The sequence below is a fragment of the Manis javanica genome, chromosome 12 (genome assembly GCF_040802235.1).
Source record: "Manis javanica isolate MJ-LG chromosome 12, MJ_LKY, whole genome shotgun sequence".
NCBI classification, from domain to species: domain Eukaryota; kingdom Metazoa; phylum Chordata; class Mammalia; order Pholidota; family Manidae; genus Manis; species Manis javanica.
The window spans coordinates 71,327,974-71,352,159 of record NC_133167.1 but is presented as its reverse complement, the minus strand read 5'-3'; the positions used below and the strand labels follow the sequence as shown (position 1 = coordinate 71,352,159).

At 47.8% G+C, this 24,186-nt stretch overlaps 1 protein-coding gene across 6 annotated transcripts in view; it reads left to right on the top strand.

Annotated features, from left to right (window-relative positions):
- ANK1 (ankyrin 1) overlaps positions 1–24,186 on the top strand; it is a 204,318-nt gene that overhangs the window by 56,308 nt on the left and 123,824 nt on the right. Inside the window, exon 1 of one of the 6 annotated variants that reach the window (XM_037008511.2) lies at positions 17,699–17,834. The exons of the other annotated variants lie outside the window; for them this stretch is intronic. Within the exon in view, the coding sequence (XP_036864406.1) occupies positions 17,808–17,834 (27 nt within the window). The 5' untranslated portion in view covers positions 17,699–17,807. Of the gene's footprint in view, positions 1–17,698; positions 17,835–24,186 lie in introns of those variants that run through there. 6 annotated transcript variants of the gene reach the window in all.

The window sequence follows — 24,186 nt, the reverse complement described above, 5'->3', positions numbered from 1 at the left end:
GCTAAGTCAGATTTCTTTGTAAAGGCAGGTGAGGGGGTGGGAGGCTTTTAAACAACGAGGTCCTCTAGTGTACTTCCAATGGAGTAGAAAAGAGTCTGAGTTTTGGAAAGACTCTGTACTCTAACCTAGGGACTGTAAGTGCCAGATCTCATCGAATGTGTTAGACTAGGAGAAAGCAGAGCTTGGTGGTGAGGACTGGGACCCTGGAATCAGGCTGCCTGGTTTCTGACCCAGCTTCATGCACTGCTGTGTAGCATTGAGCAAGTAGAGCTCAGCCTCTCTGAGCCTCAGGTTCTGCAACTGCAAAATGGGAGCTGTGGTGGCCCCACCGAACAAGACTGCAGGGAGGCTTAAGGTGATGGACAAACCTGCAGGCCCTCAGAGACATCAGCTAAAGTCTCAAAACTAGCAGAAGAAGCCTCAGATTATTTTCTAGGAGGAGCCAGGAAGTGTGTAATGGGGAGCAGAGAATTGCAGTTTCCATCTGTGGCCACCAGCCTCTGTTTCCTGCCTGACTCCCCTTCCCTTGAACAGCGGCCCCAGGAGCCCCCCAGATGTTGCCTCCTCCATGAAGCCTGTGACTACCCCTTGAGGCCTTGTGGAGGAGGCTTCTGAAAACCTGCTCACAGACCGAGGAAGGTGCTTCCCCAAATGCCCCTGGTGAGCCAGCAGGGGTCCCCATCGGAGGCAGGGGGGGAGGCAGGGGCATCAGTGGGCAGGGGCAGGCTGTGCGGTGAACGGGAGAACCCCGCCTCCAGAGCCCCTCACTGACGGTTCTAACGTTGTTTCAGAGAGGGATTTATTTTATCTTATTTTAAACAGCAGGTCTGCCCCATTTGATGCCGGTGGGACGGTGAGAAACCAGAGGCCACCAGGGGGCGCTGAGGGGGGAGCCCGGAGATGCGAAGGGTTCCAGGGGACAAAGCTCTGGGGGTCCTGCTGGGACCAGTCTGTGCCCGCTGTTTTCAGGGTCGTCGCCAGCACCTCCTCCTCCCCACTGTGGCAAATGCCTGTCCCCAAACCTCCTACGGATCATCTTCAGGGAAATCAACTCCCCACCAAAGACATAAAGGACCGTGAAGCCTGCCAGAGAAACAATGCCCATTTCTGTAACTCAGGCCCTCTTCCCAGAGCCGTCGCTGTAGCGTGCGCAGGGGTAATCCAAGGGCATTTTAGCGCTGCTGTTTCAAGGACATACGAACCCTGGTATAAGTCTCCCCTCAGAGGAATGAACAAACATCTGGAGCATGTTGTACATGGAGAGGAGCAGACTCACTCCATACGGTGGTGATGATGGTGACGATAGTGACAGGGCAAGGAAGGCTTCATGGAGGAGGTGACATCTGGGGGGTGCCTGGGGCCGCTGTTTAAGGGAAGGGGGATCAGGAAGGAAATAGAGGCTGGTGGCCACAGATGGAACCTGTAATTCTCTGCTTCCATCACACACTGCAGACTGGGACTTTAAACTTTGGAATAAGGAGGTGGTGAAGGTGGAGAAAGGTGTTCATGGAATGTTCAGCCACAAGCTGGGCGGAGGCCATGATTCATTTACGAATGAAAAGAAATGGCCCAGAGAGGCCAATTGGTTTGTCAGGATCACACAGCTAAGCAAGTGCAGGGTCGGGGGTGGGGAACACTGGAAGGGATGGTGGGGAGGTCTAGGCGAAGAGGGGCTAGCACCCTGACTTCCTGACCTTGCCTTCTCCTCCAGCACACAACCTTCAATATGAAATTAAGCATTAAACCCCAGGGGGTGGAGTCTTGATAACTGCAAGTGGATGCCCAGGGCCTGGCATTACAATCCCCAGTGAGCTAGGATGCAAGTGTCCCATTTAGTTTCTGCCGCCCTGGGACTGAACTGGGCTCGAGAATAATCTCAGTTGTTAATAATGGGCGAACTGCAAAAAGTGAGGCAGTTACTCTTTCTTGCTCCAGCCGGGGTCTGTGTATGGATTTGTGTTTGGTTGTGGAGGAAATAACCTGGGGAAAATGGGGTCAGAAAAATGCTACAGTAATGTTAAAAAATAACTGTCGTTAATTTGCCATCCTATCTAACCTAAAATTTCTTTTAAAAACCTTTTAATTTTATTTGTTTTTAAGTTGTGAAGACAGTATGAGAAGGAGAGTTTGCATCTCATTCTGTCTTTGCTTGATGCCTGAATCCTCTGGCCCCAGGGAGGCTCACCCTCGGTGAACTCCAGCCCAGAAAGCTCTCGGATGCTTCTAGCCACAGGTCAGTGTCCTTAGAGCACGGTGCTCTGTCTCCAGCAGCTAAGGGAAGGGCTGAATTATGAAAAATACAAGATCTGCACCCCTTACTTTCCGAGGATAAACTTAACAAAAGCTTTCCCACTATGAGGTTGGTATTTATTCCCAGCTTCTGGCAGTTTTATCTGAGAATTTCCACTTTTGTGTACAAATGCCAAAGGGCAGGAGCAATGGAATCAGAAAATCTGAAGCGATCTGAAAACCAGCAATACTTAACTGAGCACCTTCTAGGTGTAAGACATGATTGCTGACCAGTCAGGACTTTTGTTAATTCCGGGAACATAAGGCCAATTCTCAAAGTTGTTAGAAGCAACACAGTATTACACAAATCTGTGTAACAAAGGCCAAACATCGTGACAGGAGCAAGATTAATACAAATGGATTATTGGGCAAAGCTTTGCAGGATGGGGAGCTAAAGGCAGGGGGGCTTTGATGGGTGGGGGCAGGGTGAGGATTGGAGAACAGCGTGCCTGAGACAGATGAGAGACGAGAGTAAAAATGGTGTGTTTATTATTACATGAGGCTTGGAAAAAATGGCAGCATACAAACTATTATGCTTGACATAAATCCAATTTTCAAAGACTATGTTTTATTCATGTGCAAAGAAAAAAGACCATAAGCCAAAGTATCAAAATATAAACAATGGTTATCTCATGATGCAGGGACTGTGGGTGATTTCTAGCTTCCTCCTTTTGCTTGTTGGTGTTTTCTGTTTACAATGAAATGATTTATTCTTATAACCTGAAGTAAAAAAACAACAACAACCCTTGTTCTTATTAAGAGAGAGTTGTGCTCATATACTACTGGTGGCAAAGTGAGCCCATGGCTGCCTGCCGTGGGGCGAGTGGGCCTGGGGGAGACGCAGGCCAGCGCTGGACAGACTGAGCGGCCTTGGAAAGCGAGGCTCCAGGCAGCAGGAGGGGAGGGCCCAGAACCAGGTGGGCCCTGCAGGCTGCGTTGGAGCCTGTCCAGTGCCAGTGAGCAGGGGGAGCTTGGAAGCAGGCACTGGAGGCTTGCAGTGAATGACTCAGACCCAAGGGAACAGAGTTTCAGCTCCCACAGGATCATGGACAGTGAGATAATGCAATGGTCCAGAGTAACCTTTCCTAGAAAAATAGACCAAGAGCACAGGCCAGAAAGGAGGGCGACGAATCTAACAGATAAAGAACCTCCCTGAGAGGTCCTCAAATGACCTTCCCATCTCTAGGCTCAGATGCCCTCCCACACCAAGGGTGATTGCTCCCAGCTGCCAGGCCTCTTGGGATCAGGACTTTGAATGCTTGGGGATGTCCGGCGGAAGGTCACTCATGGGTAGGTTCAGGGTGAGCTGGAAGTGAGGTCTCTCCACCTGAGCAGGTGGGGTTTTCCTCTAGAGCTGAGTGTGGGCCTGGTGGTTCTCTGGGAAGCTCACCTGGGCCAACAGAGGTGCTCAGAGGTGGCGGCCACACAGGTGGCTCTGAGCAAGGGGGCTGGGTCAGCTGGGGGCCCTCTGTGGCTGGGCTCTTTCCAGGTGTGGAAGAGGAACGTCAGTCACATTTTGCTAAGGATGGAATCCATGCTAAGACCACAGCTCACCTGGCTGGGGCACATTTGCTCTTTCACGATGCACCCACCTATCTTGCCTGAGGGTTTCAGCCCTGAGAAAGTTCACTATGGATTTAGTGAGACCAAGAAATGACAATGGAATGTTCTTGGGTTAAAAGTGTTTATTACCCAGCTTGTTCTCCCAGGAATAGGTTGAGCACTAGGATCACGTTTGCGTCCAGCAGTCTGCAGGTCTGTAATCCTCCTCCATCTCTGCCTCTGTCCAGAGCACTGGGCAGAGCTCTTGATATAGTGACTCAGTCAGTAATAGCTCATTGCCTTCAGGTGTGGAAGCTGTAACCTGGCAGGAGGCCAATTACATCATCAGGTAGCTTAGGGTCAGGTGAGGGTGCTGGCTGTAGGAACTTCCATTTTTCCCACACCACCTAAAGACCTAAGAAACACTTTTTTTTATCTGGTAAAAATCACTGACTTCTGTACACAAGCAGATATTGAAGAGTGGTTCTCCCGGCTAGACTGTAGGGGCAGCCAGCCGCACTGGCATGAATGTGATTAAGCTGAAAGTGTGACCCAAGACAGGTTCTAAGGGGACAGAGGCTGAAGGAGTTTGCAACTGACCAGCAATTGCAATGGAAGATTAATAGCGTATTGATCATTTATATCCATGGAGGTATTTTTATTTACCTAATCCAAACAATAAAAACACCATGAACTCAAAAATATTTTTAGCCAGAAGGCTGTGTAACAGAAAAGAATGGGCTAATGGGTCTCGCTGGGTCACTCTGCGGCTGATTTGTGGCAGTTGCCTCACCTGCTTGTTCCACCCCTTGGGACCAGTTGGAAGGCAGGAAGGGGTCCTGGGAGGGCTTCATCTTGAGAAGACCCGCAGCTGGAGCCTGTGGAAGGAACCCAGGTCCTAGAGCCAGATGCACGGAGCCTCGGCCAGCCTCCTGCCCTTCCAGCCCTCTGTGGACAGAACAGAGGGTGTGCGGTCCCTTTACCATAAACTCCTACTCAGATGCCTCCCTAACTCAACCCCCATGGATGGGATTCTAGGGACTCCTACTCCATTCTAAACTCTGCCGTCTAGAAGAGATCTGTGAAGGTGGGGCTGAACTACCTGCCTTTCCCAGATGTGCAGCCTGCTTCCTCTGGGGAGAACTCAGCCAGACATTCACGGCATGGCTTTCTGTCCCACCTCTGGAATCCAAGGAACAGACCCAAGGGAACAGAGTTTCAGCTCCCACAGGGTCATGGACAGTGAGATAATGCAATGGTCCAGAGTAACCTTTCCTAGAAAAATAGACCAAGAGCACAGGCCAGAAAGGAGGGTGACGAATCTAACAGATAAAGAACCTCCCTGAGAGGTCCTCAAATGACCTTCCCATCTCTAGGCTCAGATGCCCTCCCGCACCAAGGGTGATTGCTCCCAGCTGCCAGGCCTCTTGGGATCTGGACTTTGAGCGCTTGGGGATGTCTGGCAGAAGGTCACTCCACCATCATTGCTCCACCAAATAACAGCAGTGGGTTTTCTGTGGAAACAGTGAAATGAAAGTGGTAAGAACATGCAAAGTCTGAAAATGATTTTGCAAAGGAATCATTTCTCATGTGGTAGGTACTGACGTCTTTCTAGGACTGAGAAGTGCAGGTATTTTCCTTTATATTCCAATTAATCATGGCATAAAGAGCATGGTAGGCACTTTATAGATGCCGGCTGGGTGAATGAGTGAATGAACCAAACTGATAATAATAATGTAAGAAAGGAACATATTCCTTAAGTTTAGAAATGCTCAAAATATTATATATATAAAAACACTTGAAATACTATATATGGCTTAGGGATATGTACACTGGTGTGTAGAAATGTGTGGAGTAATAAATACCAAATTAATATGGGGTTAGGAGGGAAGTGCAGAAGGTGGATTTAACTGTTTCCCATGTTTTATTATTTTATCTTTTTATATTTAGGTACATACAACAAAATGCACAGATCTTAGTGTACAGCTTGATGCATTTTGACATGTGGATACCTTCATGAGTCCGTTTCCCAGATCAAGATATGAAACATTCTCTCTCATGTTTCCCCCTTTGTTTCCAGTGTTTTATTTCTGGAGCTGAGTGTTGAATTTTTCTTTGTCCTTTTTTGTATGTCTCAAATATTGCATGACACATTTTAAATATAAATAAACCTACATTTAAAAAATGTCTTTAATATAAAGATTGCTTTACTGTAGAAGAAGTGGAGGGTGGAAAAGTTGAGTAAATATGTCTGTTTGTTCCCTAAATTAGGCATTTTTTCTCTCATGTTGCTCATTACCTCCTACTCCCTTTCTTATCTGCACCAGCCGCTTCTCTCTCTTTAGATTGCCCCTTCCAGGGTTTCTAAGTAATTATATCTTCAGCTACCGGCTAGGAAAAAAAATACTTCCATGTATCCATATGGGGACTCTTGGTGATGTCTGAACGACTTTGTTTCTTAGAGATGCCACCTTCTAAGGAAAAGGTCATGTGCCCATGGGAGGGGCACAGATGGCTGGGCACCAAGTCTGTGCCCATATTACACTCACTACACACACCATCTCATTTAATCCTCATAACAGCCTGAATTAGGTATTGCTTTCCTATCAGATATGAGCAGTGGAGGCTCTGTGGTGCATAGCAACTGGCCTGGGATAAGGTTTCCATTGTTGTTGGGGGTGGGGCAGTCCCCATCATAGCAGGTGGCAGAATGAAGAGATGCAGATGCAGCCGTGTTTTCTGGCACACATTTGGGAGGTGTCTGGAAGGGCTAAGGGTTCAAGCCGGGTGGCTCTGGAGGGCAGCGGCCTGCAGGGGAACTGGCTCGTCATCCTGATGGTAAACTGTTCAGTGGTCTCCAAAGTGGGGTCCATGTAACCCATTGGTCTGCAAGCAGATGCCAGAAGATAATCTCATCCTTTAAAAATGTCTGCTTTTCAAAAACTGAAGGAACAAAACAGCAGCAGACTCACAGAACTCAAGAATGGACTGACAGTTACCAAAGGGAAAGGGACTGGGGAGGGTGGGTGGGAAGGGAGGGATAAGGGGGGGAAAGGGGGCATTATGATCAGCACACATAAGGTAGCCGGGTGGGGGGGACATGGGAAAGGCAGTGTATGCAGAGAAGACGGGTACTGATTCTACAGCATCTTGCTGCGCTGATGGATAGTGACTGTAATGGGGTATTTGGGGGGGACTTGATATTAGGGGGAGTCTAGTGACCATGATGTTGTTCAAGTAATTGTACACTAATGATACCAAAATAAAAAAAAGTCTGCTTTTGTTGTATATTTTGTAATGAACGTAATGTATTGGCACAGTAATACATGTATATGATTTATAGATAAGTAAATATGCATATATTGAAGATATATGCTCAAATATTTTTATTGCTAGGAGGGTGCAATTTAAAATGTTTGGAAACTTTGCAAAATCTACTCAGCTGAACTCATCCTCCTTGTTTCCGATCAGCCATTCTGTTAGGAAATGAGTGTCGAATGAGCCCAGGTCTCCTTGGCCAGAGGCGTGGCCTTACTGGGGCAGAGTAAACTGGGACATGTGGTCACAGGGACAGTCTTGGCAATGCTGGTGAAATCCTGAAGAATTGGAAAGGAAAACTGGGGGCGGGAAGATAAGAAAGCAGATTTCACAATGCCAAATTCCTGAAAGAAATTTAGAATGGATTATCAAACAGATGGTTTATGACCAGTTAGGGGAAAATAGTGGTCTCTGGCAGCGAGCATGGTTTCACCAGGAATGAGTCATGCCCAACTAAACTCATTTCCTTTATAATAACCAACAATGGCTTATCGGATGAAATCATTCATTCATTCCTTTTTTCAGGCACACATATATTCAGGGTCCACTTGGCAGGTAATCACTGAGCATCTATTATGTTTAAAGCCCTGTGCTTGGATGACCTCTAGTGATGAATACATTATAATCTCTGCCCCCAGAGAACTTCCTGTTAATAAAGGTGACACATGTACACAAATAACTGTAATAAAACGAAGTATTTCTTAAGTGCCACATGGTGGCTATATTATAAACAAAGCAATCATATTATAAACAAATGTGACCAAGATCCAGCAAAAGGCAAACTGGCTTAGGAGCAAAGACTCCTGATAGCAAGACCATTTATTTCAGTGAGGAAAGAAAACATTAGAACTTTTATGTGTATTTATTTTAAATCATATTCCAGTTTTCTATTTTGTATATGTTTTATATTGGCAGAGTCTCTTATGATATCTTTGTGGACAGAATGAATAAAAGTGAAGACATTGCACTAGATGATTATAGTTAAGAAACTTGAAATTAATAGAACAACAATCCCCAAAGTGGGTCACCAGGTGGATCAGTTCCCGCCCGGATAGAGGGCGCCAGGGACCGCTGCTGGGCCCCATTCTCAGCAGTGTGCCATTTAACTGTTCAGTTCATGGTTTGTCTGCAGACATAGCAAGCATGTGCACTGAACTCTGGGTGAGGCGGAGTATTACACACACTTGGATGAACAGAGAGTGCCGCTGTGTGCTAGAACAGATCCGGCGTGTTTCGTCAGGACGTCCAGATGAAGGACTCTGAGAAAGGTGGACAAACGAAAAGTATGTTTGGAGGAAATAAAGTAATAACAATAATAATGTGAGAATAATAGCTCCACTTACTGAGCATGTACTCTGTGCCGTGGTGAGCACTGTACATGCCTGACCTCACCCATCCTCACAGAAGCCCCAGGAGGTGGACACTGTGGGTATTCCCCCTGGAAGGTAGGAGGCTCCGAAGTTTAGGGAGCTGCCCAGCCTGAGGTGCAGCTGGAATTTGAGCCCAAACCTCACCCACCACCCAGGCCTGCAGAAGGGCCTGGGCCTGCGTGGCCTGAAGGGAGGCAGCCTGAGCCAAGTAGGGCAGCTGCCGCCCCACGCTGGGCCCAAGCTGAGAGGCAGGTGGTGGTGGGCAGAAGGGCGACCAGGGGAGGGAGTCACAGGGCGGCAGTCCGTGTGTGAGGAAGGGCCTTCTGAATCTTCTGGAAGGTGAAGAGGAGGTGGCGCCCCTCCCTGTCAGGAACCTGGAAGGAGGGACTCCAGCATTCCGTGACCTTTGCGTTTCTGCCCACTTTGAGTTCCATGGCTGAAATGATGGGCCTGCAGTGCACACATGCAGACCCGCATTTGTCGGCCATTTGCAGAGCCATGGCTGTGGCTCTGGGCTGCCTCCTGGAGCAGCTGCAGATGGCTTCACTGCGGAAAGCCATTCCTTTCCGCAGAGACCAGATCCATGGCCTGGGGACTGTGAGGAGGCAAGCTGAGCTGCCACTGCCTAAGATGTACCTTTTGGGGGGAATGAAACATAGCCTTCAAGCTTTATACCTTCTAACATGAAGCTTTAGATGCACTGATTATTCAGCTGAAGTTTCAACACTCAGCATTTGCCAGGAAGCCTGGCCATCCTCCCCAAACACTGCCCAGATTTAGGAAATGCCAGACTATAAATTGTCAGACAAACAGTGCCATCTCTGCAAGCAGAAAAATTTTAGGACTCTAAATGCCCTCCAGGTTGGAGAATAACCCTGAGACAAGAAATTCCACACTTTAAATGTTATTACCATTAGATCAGGGGTAAAGCAAGCATTCGGGAGAATTCAAAGCAAAATTCCCCACCTCTGTCTCTTCCCCCCAACCCCACACCTCTAAGACACAGCCCACGCACCCGTCAGGTGGCCTCAGGTCACTGTAAAATGATGTGGGAGAACACCAGCCATCAGTTAACCCTCAACAAACAGGATTAACTGATGCTCACAGAGTAGGAAAAGCCGTGTGGCCAGAGATAGCCTGGAACTTAGTCAAAACGGATTCCTGTCTGGATGGCTAATTAGCTGTTGGACCATGGGCAACTCAGTTTGCTTTTGAGTTTCAGTTTCTCCCTTTGTAAAACACAACTAATAATAATTTTTAATGACAATAAAAACTCCAGGATTGTTGTATTACATATCGTAGTGTATGTCAATATGTTTGCAAACTGCAAATTGCTCTGCAAGTATACAATATTACCATGATTATTACAGGATTGAAACCTCCTGCTGGTGTAAATGCTGTATTGGTTTAATGAATCTTCGAAGGATTAGGATAATTAGGTAAACAAAATCTCTGCTAAGCCAGCATATACAGTGGCGGAACCAGGTGGTCATGCCCATAAATTGCAATATGTACAAAGAAGATACAGTACAAACTGTAAGAAATGAAGTCTCCATGAGGATTAAGAACTCCTCCCCAGCTAAGGACAGTTCTTAAAAGCATGTCACCAGGGAAGTCCAGACCCTGGATGGAGCCACTTTGGAGCCCCAGGCTGGATGAAGACCTGCAGGGCCATGAAGGCTGCTGGGTGAGCGGGGGTGATGATACTCCCACAGTAAGAAGTTCACTTCTTACAGAGTAAAATAATAGTAATAATTATAACAAATACCCACTGCTAGCTGGATAAAGGAAAGCAGTTACCCCATTTTTTGGAGGAAAATCAACAACACCCATCAAAACCTCAGAAAGGTTCAAACCTTTGTTTCCAGCCAGTCTAGCAAAATATCTGGAAAAGAACCTTAAAGAAATAACCACATTCAACAGCACAGAGATACTAACTGGAACATTGTTTAAACTGGCAAGATAAATTTAGGAAGAACCTAAGTATTCAGCAGTAGGGGATGAGTTCACCAAGTAGCAAACATCCTTGGGATGCTTTACTCTGCAGTCATTAAAAGGTGATGCAAATGTGTGCATCTCTTGTGTAAAAACATTCTGGTGTGTGGTTGATGAAAGCAAGTTATGAGACACAATGAATCCTATTTTTGGAATCATATGTGCATTTATTTATAGTATGTGCACACTTAGCAAAGTCTGCAGGATAGTCACTTAGAATATGACACCAGGTACCATTTCTAGAGCACTCCCTGGGGTGGGGGTGCTCTGCACATGTGTTACCCCAGTGAGTCCTCTCAGCAATCATCTGAAGCAAGCATTCAGTCTCATCTCACGGATCCAGGTTGACTTAGGGACCTAGAGAGGTGAGCAAGGTGCCCCCCACCCCAGGTCATGCAGCTGTTAAGTGGCCAGAACCCAGGTCTGTCTGACTTCAAAACCCAGATTCACAGCCCTATTGCAATACAACCTTCCAGTCACTAGTGGTTATATTTGGACAGTGAGATTATGAGTTATTTTGTCATTTTTCCAACTATCTGATTTTTTAAAAATTTACCTTATGATTAAATACATTACCTGTGTGTTTAAAGAAATACACGTGTTTCTTCCAATTGGATAGGATGGGAAATCAACTTGGGGAAACCTATGGATGCCCAAGGAGATGAGTGGGCACCAGAGGCTACTGGCATTTTGGATATTGCCCAAAATCCCCAGCTTGTGGAATTGCCAGGAATAGGGGAATAAATCATACATTTATCATACCTGACATGTACTATCCAGAAGCATGACTATGGCTTTAGTTGATGATAATAAGTGCTTTTACACTTTTGATTAGTAGTATAGGAACTCTTCTATGATTTTATATTACCATTTCTATTTCCTCCCCTATGCATTGCCTGTTCATGGACTGCTCGTTTTTCTATTTCCCAGTTTGTATACACACCTTTGCATATTTAGGATATTAATTAACTGGTCTTATCTCTATGACATCTGCCTAATTTGTTTTTGTCTTATAATTTTGTTTATGATAACTTTATATCTTTGGAAGTCATGACGTAGTAGAATCCCTATCTTTTCCATTGAGTTTTCTTACATTTTACATTTTGAAAATTCTTATTCAATCAGACACTTAATAAAACATACCTAATTTTTCTTCAAAAAAAAAGTGCCCTTAGGTCCATCACTTACCGTGAACCTCATAACAATCTGGTGATGCAGGCAGAGAAGGTATTTGTACACCCAGTTTAAACATGAGGGGCACAGGCTCAGATCAGGTCAGTGGCATGTCCCAGGTTCCATTACCCAAAGTAGCCGAGGCTCGATTCACACTGAGACAGGTGGGACTCCTAGTCGAGTGCTTTTATCATGACAAGGGGTTTTCGGGAAAAGTTGTTCTAGCGGTGAAGCAATGCAGGGGAGTTAGGGTGGGACCGAAGCTGCAGGGTGGGTCTGCAGCAGGTGTCCAAGCTGCTGCCGCAGACGCCGCCAAGGGCTGGCTCAGAGCAGGTGCGCTGGCTCCGGCTGAGCTGCGATGGCACCGGCACTGACTCTCCACAGCAGAAGCCCCTGTCTGGGTCTGGCCTCAGAGTGGAGAGCAGCTGGCCTGGGGACAGGCTAAACAAGCTCTTTCTCCAGAAAAGCGGTCCTCCTCTGCCCCCCAACCCCAACCCCGCCTCTCCTCTCCCCCACTTCCTTCCTGCTCTCCTCCCCACCCCCTTGTAAGACACTTGTAGAGAAAATGTTTCACGGATAAGAGTCTGACTTTCTTCAACTAGGGCCCCTTGAAGGTCAGTATTTTCCCCTCAAATTTAAAAATAAGAGAGAGGAAGTCAATGTCCTTAGGTTTCCAACTATTATCTCAGGACCTCTTAGAGATGATTAGAGATTTTATTAGATGCTCTGTCACACCATCACCTCTATCCCTGCCGTCTCAAGACCCAGCTGGCGTACAGCCACCCCTGACCCCATTTCTTGTCAAGCTGTAGTGATGTCACTGCACTTGGATATAAGGTTAATGTTGGGCTGGATGGTCAATGAAAAAAGGGTAAGAGGTTTGGAGGCTGGAGGCAATAATGACTCAAATTTCCATGCTGGACCTCAGGGGAGCACAATGTGGATACATAAACCGCAGCTGACTCAGCCGTTTGGAGGTCGTCGCCTCATCACGGAAATGAGGGATACTACAGCATCTACCCGATCAGATTGTTGGATTAATACGTGAATAATGGATGCAAAGTGTTTAGACTGTTTTCTTTACCATTGTGTGATACTATGCATAGCACACAACAGGCTTGTTAAATATTGAAAGAAGGAGGAGGGAAGAAGCAGGAGAGGAAGGGGGAGGAAGAGTGAATGAAGGAATGAGCAAGCACGTGGTGAGAGCTCAATCAATGCTGACCATTGTTATTGTCAAGTGTTTAATTCTTTCATCCCTCCTCTTAAAAGAATAAGCACAGTTTGACTGATTTGAAATTGGTCACCTCTTTTCCTCATCTGTTGATGGTGAAACTGTTCAAAGTGAGAAAATGGTCAAATGTCAGCATGAACAAGGGACTTTTCAGGAAAATAAGGGACTGGAAGTCCTTCAATGGGATAATCAGCACATTGAGTGATGGAGAACTGAGTCTGTCCCTTCTGCAGTTTTGTAACATTACGTGGCAGCTGTACTGCCCTCCTCCTCTTGTCTTGATCTTGCCCCCCTGTTCATCCAGTAGTGGTTAAGAGCAGGGGACTCAGGAGACTGCTCTACAAACATCCTGGACGAATCACATTATCTCCTGTGCCTCCGTTTCCATCTCACGAGGACTCATAACAAAGTGCATGTCCTCTGAGTTCAGCGCCTCACACTCTGTGTCCAGGATTCTCAACATCACAGAACACTTGAGAAATAACTCTGCATTGGAAAAGCAAGCTGAGCCCCGTGCTGGGAGAAGGCACTTGCAATGCATGTAACTGATCAATGGTGAGAATCCATACTATGTAAAGAACCCCCAGCCTCAATAAGAAAAAGACAAACCACAGGACAGAAAAATGGGCAAAGGGCTTACCAGTAATTTCACAAATGAAAAATAAATGGCCAACATGTATGTGAAAAGATGCCCATCCTCACTGGTGATTAGGGAAATGCAGATTAAAACCATAATTGCATATCATTTTATACCTGCCAGTTTGACAAAAATTTAGTCTGTGGAAGTGCTGGTGAACTTGAGGGGCAACTGTACAACTTGCTGTTGGGAAAATCAGTGGAGCAGGCAGTCCCCAAAGTCACTCAGTCTAGTAAAGTCAAAGATGTCCATATATTACAATTCGTCATTCTACTCTTGCTAGCATACACGCTAGACAAACCTTGCATGTGTGCAGCAGGAAGCCCTTACAAGCATGTTTGTAGCAGTAATGTTTTAATAGCAAAAACATTTTGAAGATAGCTCAAATTCCATTAGCAGTTAATGGATAAATAATTTGTGGTGTTTGCATACAATGGAGTACTGTACAGCAGTGGAAGTAATAAACCGTTCCTGGCTGAAGCTCAAGAATGTCATGTTGCATAAAAAAATCCAAAGAGCAGAGGAATCCATACAGCATAATTCTCCTTATTTAAAGTCAGAAGATTTGCAAAATGGAACCATATATTGTTTAGATATATAGAGGTGGTAAAACTGCACAGAAAAGCAGGGAATGATAAACACAAAATTTAGGATAGAGTTTATATCTATGGGGAGGGGGGTAGAGACACGAGGCAGAAGGAATCAGATGACAAACACACATGGGCCCCTGTAACCCTCTTCATTATCTAGGTCATGAGTACATGGCTGTTAATTTCATTATTTTCCTTTATGCCTTACAGACAGATAAGGATTTTTTTTTTGAGAGGGCATCTCTCATATTTATTGATAAAATGGTTGTTAACAACAATAAAATTCTGAATAGGGGACTCAAAGCACAATCATTAATCAACCCCAAGCCTAATTCTCAACAGTCTCCAATCTTCTGAAGCATAACGAACAAGTTCTTACATGGTGAACAAGTTCTTACATAGTGAGTAAGTTCTTACATAGTGAATAAGTTCTTACATGGTGAACAGTGCAAGGGCAGTCATATCACAGAAACTTTCCGTTTTGATCATGCATCATGAACTATAAACAGTCAAGTCAGATATGATTATTCATTTGATTTTTTTACTTCGGATTTTTTTTTTGTATTGAAAATTCATGGGTAGATTAGTTGCTACCTCTAGAAAAGAGAGGGTTGAGATGAAGGTGTGTTGCAACAGTATCCATAATGTTTTGTTTCTTAAAGAAAAATCTGACATGTGTGGCAAACATTAATGAAGCTGAGAAGCGGGCATAGGAGTATTTGTACAGACATGCTCTGTGGTTTTCTTTTCATTTGAAATACATCACAATAAAAATATTAAAGTAAGAGAAACATGCATAGAAAGAGTGGCTGGAGGGAAATACATCAAAATGCTAGCTGTTGTGTTGGGGGGCCTTGAGGGGGATGGAGATTATATGCAATACCCTCCATTTTTCAAATATTTTTTCAATGAGGATGTCTTACTACTTTTATAATGAAAATCTATTCAGAGCCTCTTCTATGGACTGATTTATCAACTTCTAAAAATAGAACACTGAGACAACACTTGGGAGAAGAATCAACAGTTGTTGAATTCCATGCTTATCAAGGAAAATGGATCAGCAGACTGAATGAAATTAAAATACTAAGCCCAAAGCAAAATGGCCCAGTTGGCCTACAGACAGAAGATTCAGACTACCTGGGCTGGAAACTGACTCCACCTGTTCTTAAGCAGGTTTCTTGATCTTTCCATGCCTCAGTTTCTCATCTGTAAACTGGTCCTAATGATAGTGGCCAAATCCCCAGAGTAATTATAAGGATTATATGAGTGAGTGCGAAGGGCTTACAATAGTGCCTGGCACACAGTAAGCTCTGGATATAAGGTTGTATGTAAATAAATAAACAAAAAGAAGAGGGGCTTGTGAAAGACTTGTGGGGGGGGTTGCTGGATTTTCAAGGGGTCCCTGCCATTCTGAAATAGAAGGGCTTGCCCTTCATGTGTTGGCGGCAGCTTTTGTGGCTTCCTTTCAGAGGTTAAGAAAAAAGAAAGGCTGTATATGGCAGAGAACATGTGAATGCCCTTGGCAGCCATCTGACAAGTAACCTGTATCACACAGCATGCCCGTGCGCGGCCTGGCTGTCACAGGGAACACAGCTGCAGGTTGAATTCTGGGGTCTCAAATATATTGTGGGTCCAGTTCTTTGAGACCAGGCTGCTGTGTCACCAGCCCAGGTCCCGTCAGCCTGGTGGTTGGTTAGCCCCAATTGTGCCTGCCTTTCTTCCCCCTGATGTTTCCACAGGAGGAGAGCCTTACGTTGCCTGGAAGGGGCTGGTTCTGGGGTTAAATTCTGAGGTGCCCCAGCTGCTGGGGATGCTGAGCTCCTGGGGTTCTACTGGAAGCACCACACAAGGGGCTCACAGAATCAAGCCTGTCTGGCCGTCTACCCTTACCAAAGATTTGAAATTACAGTTTCTCTTTACAGGGCATCTTCTAAATCATTGCTACACCCCATGTTTACTTGCTGGCATTTTCTCCTCAGAGCTTGGGGCTCTGAAGAGAGAAATATTGTTTCTCTTTTGCCTTGGATGGTGAAATGGCCTCTTGCTCTTATTACCCTGCTGGTGACAGCCAAGGATCCATTCCAGAAACCTTTACTGAGCACGTTATGGACCAATCCCACTATGGTGCCAAACTCATCTCAAGCCTGAGTGGGCTGCAGGGCAGTGCATGGCCGTTGTGAACCAGCCGAGCCCAATATCTGTTGCCCACTAAGACCATTTATCCTGTGGTAGGGTTGTTTAGCTTTTCTGACCCCTCTAAGAAAAAGCTCCTGTTTTGAATTATGTGTTTTAAAAGACATCTGCTATGGACTTGTACCTACTGATTCTGGTGGTTATTTTTAGGCAAAACATGGCCCAGAACCTGCTTTGCCCTGCCCCCCATCCCACTCCAGGTCAGGTGCTGGGCTGCTCCAAGATGGCCCCAGCCTCCCCTGGGGGCTTTCCAGCTGAATGTTCCAGTGACATTTTCACCAGCAGCTATGCTCTCAAAGTACGGCCCATTTGGACCTATAGAAAAGCTCTGAAGCCATATGGCTGCCTGTCAGGGGACCTGGACCAGCCTCAGCCCAGTGGGAGGTGTGGGAGGGGGGTGGAGGGACGGTTCTCAGGCAGGATTGAATGTGTCTGTGTCCCTACACCTCTGAAAATGAAAACACTGCTACATTACAAATGAGCCACAGCCCTTTCTGGTGAGGCCACCTCCAGGCTCCAGGGACACCCCACTGGTCAGGCCTCACGCTCTGGCCCTTCAGGTCTCTGGTCCCTCCACCAGCCACCAACTGCTATTCCAGGGCGCAGTGTTCCCACCAGACAAGCCACTCTGGGCAGATGCCACTCATCTCACAGTGTCATGGGCAGATGTGGCAAAAGAAGGCTTCCCAGGCTGGCCTGCAGGAGCTCGGCCTTGGATGGGCCCACCTGCCAGTGAGGCTGTGGGGAGCTGCCTTGGCCCCTCTTCCCTCCTATCCCCTGCTTGTGGTGACTCACCTCTGGCTCCCAGGAACGTTGTGATTTTTGGCCCCAGTGTTACTAAGACTGTGCCCAGAGTACCTGCAAAATCTGCAGATAAGGACCTCAGGGGACCCCAGTGAAAGCATGTAAAAAAAATACAGGCCCATGGCACGCATCGCTGCAGAGCAGGGCTGGGTGAGCAAGGAAGGCCAGAGTCTCCCAGGAGAGTCCTCTGCTCAGGGAAGGAACGCTGCCCTCACCAGGGGGCTGCGCCCCTCCAGGAGCCTCCTGCAGGCAGCCCTCCCCCTGGAGACGCCTGCGCCCCACACCTGGCGATTTGGGCAGATGCTCCCCTTGCCCGTCGCGCCGCGTCTCCCGGGCTGCTGGGCCGGCTTACGGCCCGAGGGGCCCTTGGCAGGGGCTGCGCTGGCCGGGGCTGGAGAGGGCCGAGCTGGGTTGAGCGGGAGCAGGCGAGAGAGCTCCGTAATCTGCGAGCCCCAGGCGGGCGCCTCCCTCGGCGCGCGCGCGGGGTGCCCCGGGAGCGCGATAGCGCGCTCTGCGGCTGATAAGGCGGGTCGCAGGGCGGGGGCTGCGGGCCTCCCGCCCAGACGTCCCAAGGCCGGCATCCCTGCCGCGCGTCCGGCAGCCCGGCTGCTCCCACCGCACACCGCGCCTGGCCTCGGCGGGATCCTGCTTTAGGGACCGGCATGCCCTGGCCCATGGGCTTCCTCAAAGTGAGTTCTTGAGCAGCGGCTCCGAGGGGAGGGGGCGGTGCCCGGGAAAGGTGGGGCGCCAGCAAGGGGCCGCCACAGCCCTGGGAGGTGAGCAGCCAGAGCTGGCTGTGTGTGCTTCCCCAGGGCGGTGCACCCCCGGGCTGCAGCTGCACTCCTGCGCTTTGTGCTGAAGGTAGCAGGTGGCCCCTGCTTGACTCAGTCCAGTTCATACGTTTTACAGCTCGAGATCTGCTGTCAAATTGAGTTCCGTTTACCTTGGTCTCTGAATTATGTTCTCTCTGCATTAGGGGTTGAAAAGAATAATCTTTGGGTTATATTCCTTGGGTCTGTTTGTTGAGACCCTTGAAGCTTTCCTTTGACTCTGTGGAGCAATGTGTTTTTGTGATGTGTTGCCACAGCCCAGAGGTCCTGAGGAGTGGTGGGGGCACCTATGAGGCCTGGCTGCTCTGCGGGGGGCCCTGGGTCACCCTCATGTGGAAGGGGGCTTGCTTGTTCTCTCCAAGACCCACAAAGGCAGGCACCTCTCTTGTCACCCCTGCTCTGTTCTGGAAGCTCTGAACCTTGGATTTATGTTGCTAATTCACTAGAAGGAGAAAAGTCTAAGAGCAAAAAGCTCCGGAGTGGCGCTGGGGGATAGGCCACGGCTATTTTTGAAGTGGCGACCGAGGGGTACAGGGGTTACGCCACCCCACCCCCGATTCTCCCCGTGAAGATAGGGCGTATCACCGCCTAGCAGAGCCGTGGGCTGTCCGCGTCGGGGTGAGGCTGCGGGCGTGGTGCACCCAGAGGCCTAGAGACCCCAGCGCAGCAGGCAGGGAGGGCTCCTCCTCCTGCTCTCCGCAAGCCTTTGGGTACAGAGGAAACCGTAGGAAATGGGAATTCCTTTTTAGTGGCTTGGCATCTTCATCACTAGAGGATTGATTTTTCCCCCGAAGGGGGAGGGTCCGTGGTGGAACCCGGGGACTCACTAGCGGCAGGAGAGGGGCTCAGTCGTCTGAGTCTTGCCTTTTGCTGGGCAGCCCTGGGCCACAAGTTCCCAGAGACCCTGAGGCTGCGCGTCACCGACCTCAGCACGCAGGGAAGTAACTGTGAGCGGCACGGGGCACAGGAGCTGTCGCCAGACCCTAATACAAGGCCGGTGCCCTGCAAAAATAAGGAATAAGGCTTGTGAACGAAATGTTTGAAATGAGCACAAGTATGTTCACTGACCAAATAGCCTTGGGAAAGCCTGTTGTGTGTGGTCTCTGGGAGCTGGGTCTGCTTCCAGGCTGAATGAAAGGTTTGTGGGTTGTTTTTATAAGCAGGGTCGTACAAACTCGGCCGACCTTTGACTTCAGGGTCAGTTACAGTGAGTTTATAAAGCCAGGTCACCCCAAGATGATCCATCCGGCCAGTGTTTTCACAAAATCGGCTGATTTACTTTGAGTTTAACACAAGTGAAGCATATTTAGGAAGGCAGGTTTCTGGTGTTGAGATTGCCAAAAAATTTTTAAAAAAGAGTGAAAGTAAGAAAAATAATAGAGTGCTTTCTAAAGGTAAAGTAACTGCAAATCTGTCACCTCAAGGTCTTTTGGACACTTAATAAACATTCATCCTCATGTTCCTCCTTGGGTCAGGCAAAGCAGACTGAAAACAAAATAAATGAATCCTCATTAATTAAAAGATGAGAAGTGCTGTGGGCAGCGAGGGAGCAGGCAAGGGGGATAAACAGGAGGAGCTCTGGTCCTTTAATAGGTGCTCAGAGGAAGCCTGGGTGAGGTTCACTCTGCCTGTTGGGTTTCAAAGTTAGATTCCTCCCCACCATTAATAAGGATTAGAATTTGTTGTCAAGAATCTTAAATACTAAACTTTGCTAATTGTCAGAAGCTATGGATTTCTCGGTTACATCAGCACAGCTGACATAGATTCCTTTAGGAGCCAGCAGAATCTGTGATACTTGCGTATGCCGACCGTGTCAGACTCCTACACCCTGGGAGCTGTGAGTCAGATGCTTTTCTTTTTGGCTGACCCAGCTGGTTGGATAGCCTCTTAGTCTAGCCTCTGCTCTTTGCATGGCCAAGATTTCTATGTCAAACTGCTGCTGACTGTTTTTGTGTATAAGATGACTAGTTAACTGTATTATGGGCACTCACAAGCATGCTGATCTTGGTTAACAGCATTTTAAGAATAAAGGATATTTTTCATATTTCCTAAAATACAAAAACAAACTATTGAGCAAAGACTTGAAGGGGGAGAGGGAGGGAGCCATGCCTTACTCTGAAGGGAAAAGCAAATGCAAAGGTCCTGAGGCAGGTATGTGTCATGGGATGAACCAGGAAGCCAGTGGAGCAGAGAGGGGAGGGCAGAGCAGTAAGAGGTGAGGTCAGAGAGGCAGCAGGTGGGAGAGTCTGGGGAGGGGGCAGAACTTGCCCGACCCTGTACACCATTGTAAGGACATTTCTTTTACCCTTAGCAAGACAAGAAGTTTCACACCGTTTGAGGGTTAGATAAATGGCATGATTTGTCTTATCCTTATACCTATGGCTTCCTAATGCCTTTGAAACCAGACTCCCAGAAACAGCTACCAGATAGGACCTCCCGATACAATGTGGCAAATGGAGTTACCACGGACCTCTGATGTCATTGTGCTCTGCCTTTTTTTCCTCCGGGACACACAGGGCAGGTTGCTGACATAGTTATGCATGATCTGTTTCACAGCCCTACGTGGGTATTGATAAACCCCTTCTCCCTTACACTCTCCGATTTAATGAGAAAATTAACAGTGCCACAGATGCTTGCTACTTAAAAAATCACCACGGGTAATATTAAAAAGGGAGCAAAAGCCACTGTATAATCACAATTCACACACAGTACAGTAATTTGTCACCTCGGCTGCGGCTGTTCCTTTGCTGTTTGCTTTGGAGCTTGGCGTGGGTAAAGCAGACTGTGGTTCTGGAACGCTAGCTGTCAAAGCATATGGGGTGAAGCATGTGGAAGCAGAGTGATCTTAGAGGGGAACATTGAATCTGCTCTAAGTTTTAAAAAGTGGTAATGGTCTCCCTATAGGTGGTCTTGCTCCCTGGGATCTGTTATTTACACACAACCAGGGTGACTTTGTAAAAAGGCAGACCTCACCTTGGCCCCCTCCTGCTTTAAATCTTTTTAATGGCTGCACGTTCTTCTTTGGAGAGTCCAGACCCCTCCTGCCCTGGCCTGCCTATCTTCCATCCTGCTTCCCACTGCTGGCTCCCCTGGGAATGGCTCCAGGCACACCAACCACCCCTGAGTGTCTTCAGTAGGCTGGGTTTGGAAATTTGGGGATGATACCTGTAAGCTCCACATGGCGAGAGCTGGGGCTTGACTTGTCCTCTGTTGTATCTTCTGTGCGTAGCCCAGTGCCTGGTGCACAGAAGGTAATTTTGGCTGCACCCACAAATAAACAGAAGACTATTTGCAAAGCCCCTCATGACTGATGACTGACTGCTCACTAGTTTGGTCACAAACCTGTAATCAGAAACCACTGCCCTGGTGGCTTCTGGGTATGATTTCTTAGATCCTCTGCTCTTGGGTTTTTTTTTTTAATGCACAAGATAGTTTCTCCTTCCTCTGAACTCTCTTTCCACTTCACTGAAACCTCCCTCAAGCGCCTTCTTACTTTGTACATCTTTATGCTTATTTACATGTCTGTCATGTCCTCCATGCAGGGGGCGGTGGGGAGGGCAGCGGCTCTGTGTCACCCATCTTTGAGTCACTTCTCCTGCTCTTCCTGCCGTCGACCAAGGTCTTGAACATGGGGCTGGAAAAATATATTTGTGAAATGAAGTAATTTAAGACCAGTGAATGAGTCTGAGCTCTTGATTCTCCGTCACTTATCCAAACCATAAGCCTTGACTGGGTGTTAGGAAGAGGTTGGGTCATTTTACTGGAAAAGTAGTCCCCAGCAGGCCCTGCACAGAAGCAGGCAGCCTCAGCCAGAGGCCCCAGCTGGCCAGGAGTCCCGGGTTCTCTGGCACACCCAGCGTGCACAGAGGCCAGTGTGACTCTGCCCAGGCCAGCTTTGGAGTTTGTCATTGTTTTCTGACAGGCAGTGACAACCAATCAGCGATCTAGTAAGAAACAGAATAGGTCCCCCCTCATTTTCCAACCCCGTTGCCTCCCACCCACCCTTGACCACCACCCACACTCTGCAGCTTGCTCTGGACTAGAGGCTGATTTGTCTCCTGCAGTTACTGTCAGGGCGCAGGAAGGAAGGTGCATCAAGAGAGGAATCAGTCCCACAGCTGTGGAACCTGACCGAATGGCTGCTGAAATCTATTAGCCCACAGTGAAGGTGGTACAGGGGGTGGGTGGGTGGGTGAGGGGAGGTATGTGAATCACTGAAGGAATAGCTTTCTTAAGGACAGAGCTGTGAAAACAAGCCGGGTGAACTCCCCAGCCCCAGCCCTTCTGTCCTGCCTCTGTGCTGGAATGCGTATTCCCGGAGAACGCTACAGGCACCAGGTGTCACCAGAGACAGAGAAGGCGGAGGAAGCCCGTCAGCCCTCTCCTGGGTAATACTTGTCAGCAACCGCTCTGCTCTTTCCAGGAGGGGGCTGTGAAGCAAGGTTTTGTAAGAAAGAGCACGTGGTTTCAGTTGCTTTCAGAAAGCCAGTGCCTATAAACACTGAAAAGAAGCTGGCTTGGGTCCAGGCCGTCTTGTTCTCTGATGGCCCAGCCATTCATCAAGGGTGATGATGATTTGCAAACAATGGAACAGAGTCCAGTCACAAAGAAAACCCAGGGGCCTCCCTCCTTCTCCCACTCTGGCAACTTCCCTGGTCGATGTGTCTGTGCCTCTCCAAAGTGTAGGACTGGCCAGGCCATGTTACCTCTGAGTCCCTCCCGGAAAGGCTAATGTTCGGTTCCACCTGGGCTGATTGGAAGGGACCAGCAGGATCTTCTCGCCCTCAGCACGTCAGCGCAGGTCTCCTGTGAATCCTGAAATTCCACCACTCAAGATGATTCCTTAGGTTTTTTTTAAGGGGTTTGGTCTCCAAGTGTCTTCAAGTGTGTAATTCAAGCCTTTATAATAGGTTCTTGAATCGTACACATGCAAGGACCTGACTCTTATCTTTGTGGGATTGGTGCAGGATCAGGCAGAAGCAAGGAATGGAGTTGAGCGCAGGGTCCTGGAATAGGGGTGGGGAGGGCTGAGGAAGGAGAAGCTCACTGCGTCGCTCAGGTTCCTTCCTGGATATTTTGTATATCCCAAGATCCGGGTTCCTGGCAATCCGCCCGTCACAATGAGCATGTGAGTGCGTGAGGTTGACTTAAAGTGGAAACGGGGACCCTGGACAGAGTCACTTGGATTCTGGACACGCCCCTCGGGCTGTCCATGTGGCGGTGGGGTCAGCCCAGGAGCTGGCAGGGCTTGTTGGCCCAGGGCTGCCCCCCACTGGACTGTTTCAAATGTTGTGTGGGATAATACAGTTTTACATATGCCAGGCACAGTACTTTATGTACTTTGTATTTTTCTTCCAAGATCATTTTTTTATCCATTAAAAAATTTATTATTTTTTGTACTGAGGTACATACAATAAAATACACAAATCTTAGTGTACAGCTGGATGGATTCTGACGTGCTTACACCCATGTAACCATCACCAGATGGACATCCTTTGTCTTAACAGGAGAGGGAAGCCACTCTGTGAGGTAAGTGCTATTACCTCGGTGGTAAGGTGTCCCCTGTCACATAGGTAGGTTCCTCTGTGACGCGGGTATCCCTTTCCAGGTGAGGAAACAGGCTGAGCAGTTAATTCATTGGCCCAAGTGCCACAGCTGGGTTCCCAGCCATGTGTGTCTCCCAACTCTCTATAGACAGATTAGTTTCTTCCTCACTAAGTGCTGGTCACACTGCAATTATTGTTTAATATGCCCGTCTCCCCACTAGTCTGCACCCCCAGTGCCCACCTGGACTCACTTAAGCAGCACCAAAGGCTGAGGGTCTGACTGCCGTTATCCTGCCCGGGGGCTCTGCAGCCCACTGCCTGGGCTTGCATCCCTGCTCTGCCACTTTCTGCAGGGCGCCCTTTAGACCAGCCATAAACCCATTTGGTTTCCTCATCTGTAAACTGGAGACAGTAGTGGTTGTTCTAGAGTTGTTGTGAGGTGTACATGAGATCCCCCACCTGGCATATGAGGAAATGTTGGTTACAGTTATAATTTTTTTGGAATCACAAGTTCTTCTCTGGATCAATAACTTTCAACACACTAAGAACTTTAGAAAGTTAAAACATCCTACCTTCAATACCTTCAATCTTTGATTCAGGTTAGAGGAGTTTACTGATAGGAAACAAGAATAAATAACCCTCAAGAAGTGGTAAGAGCTACTTGG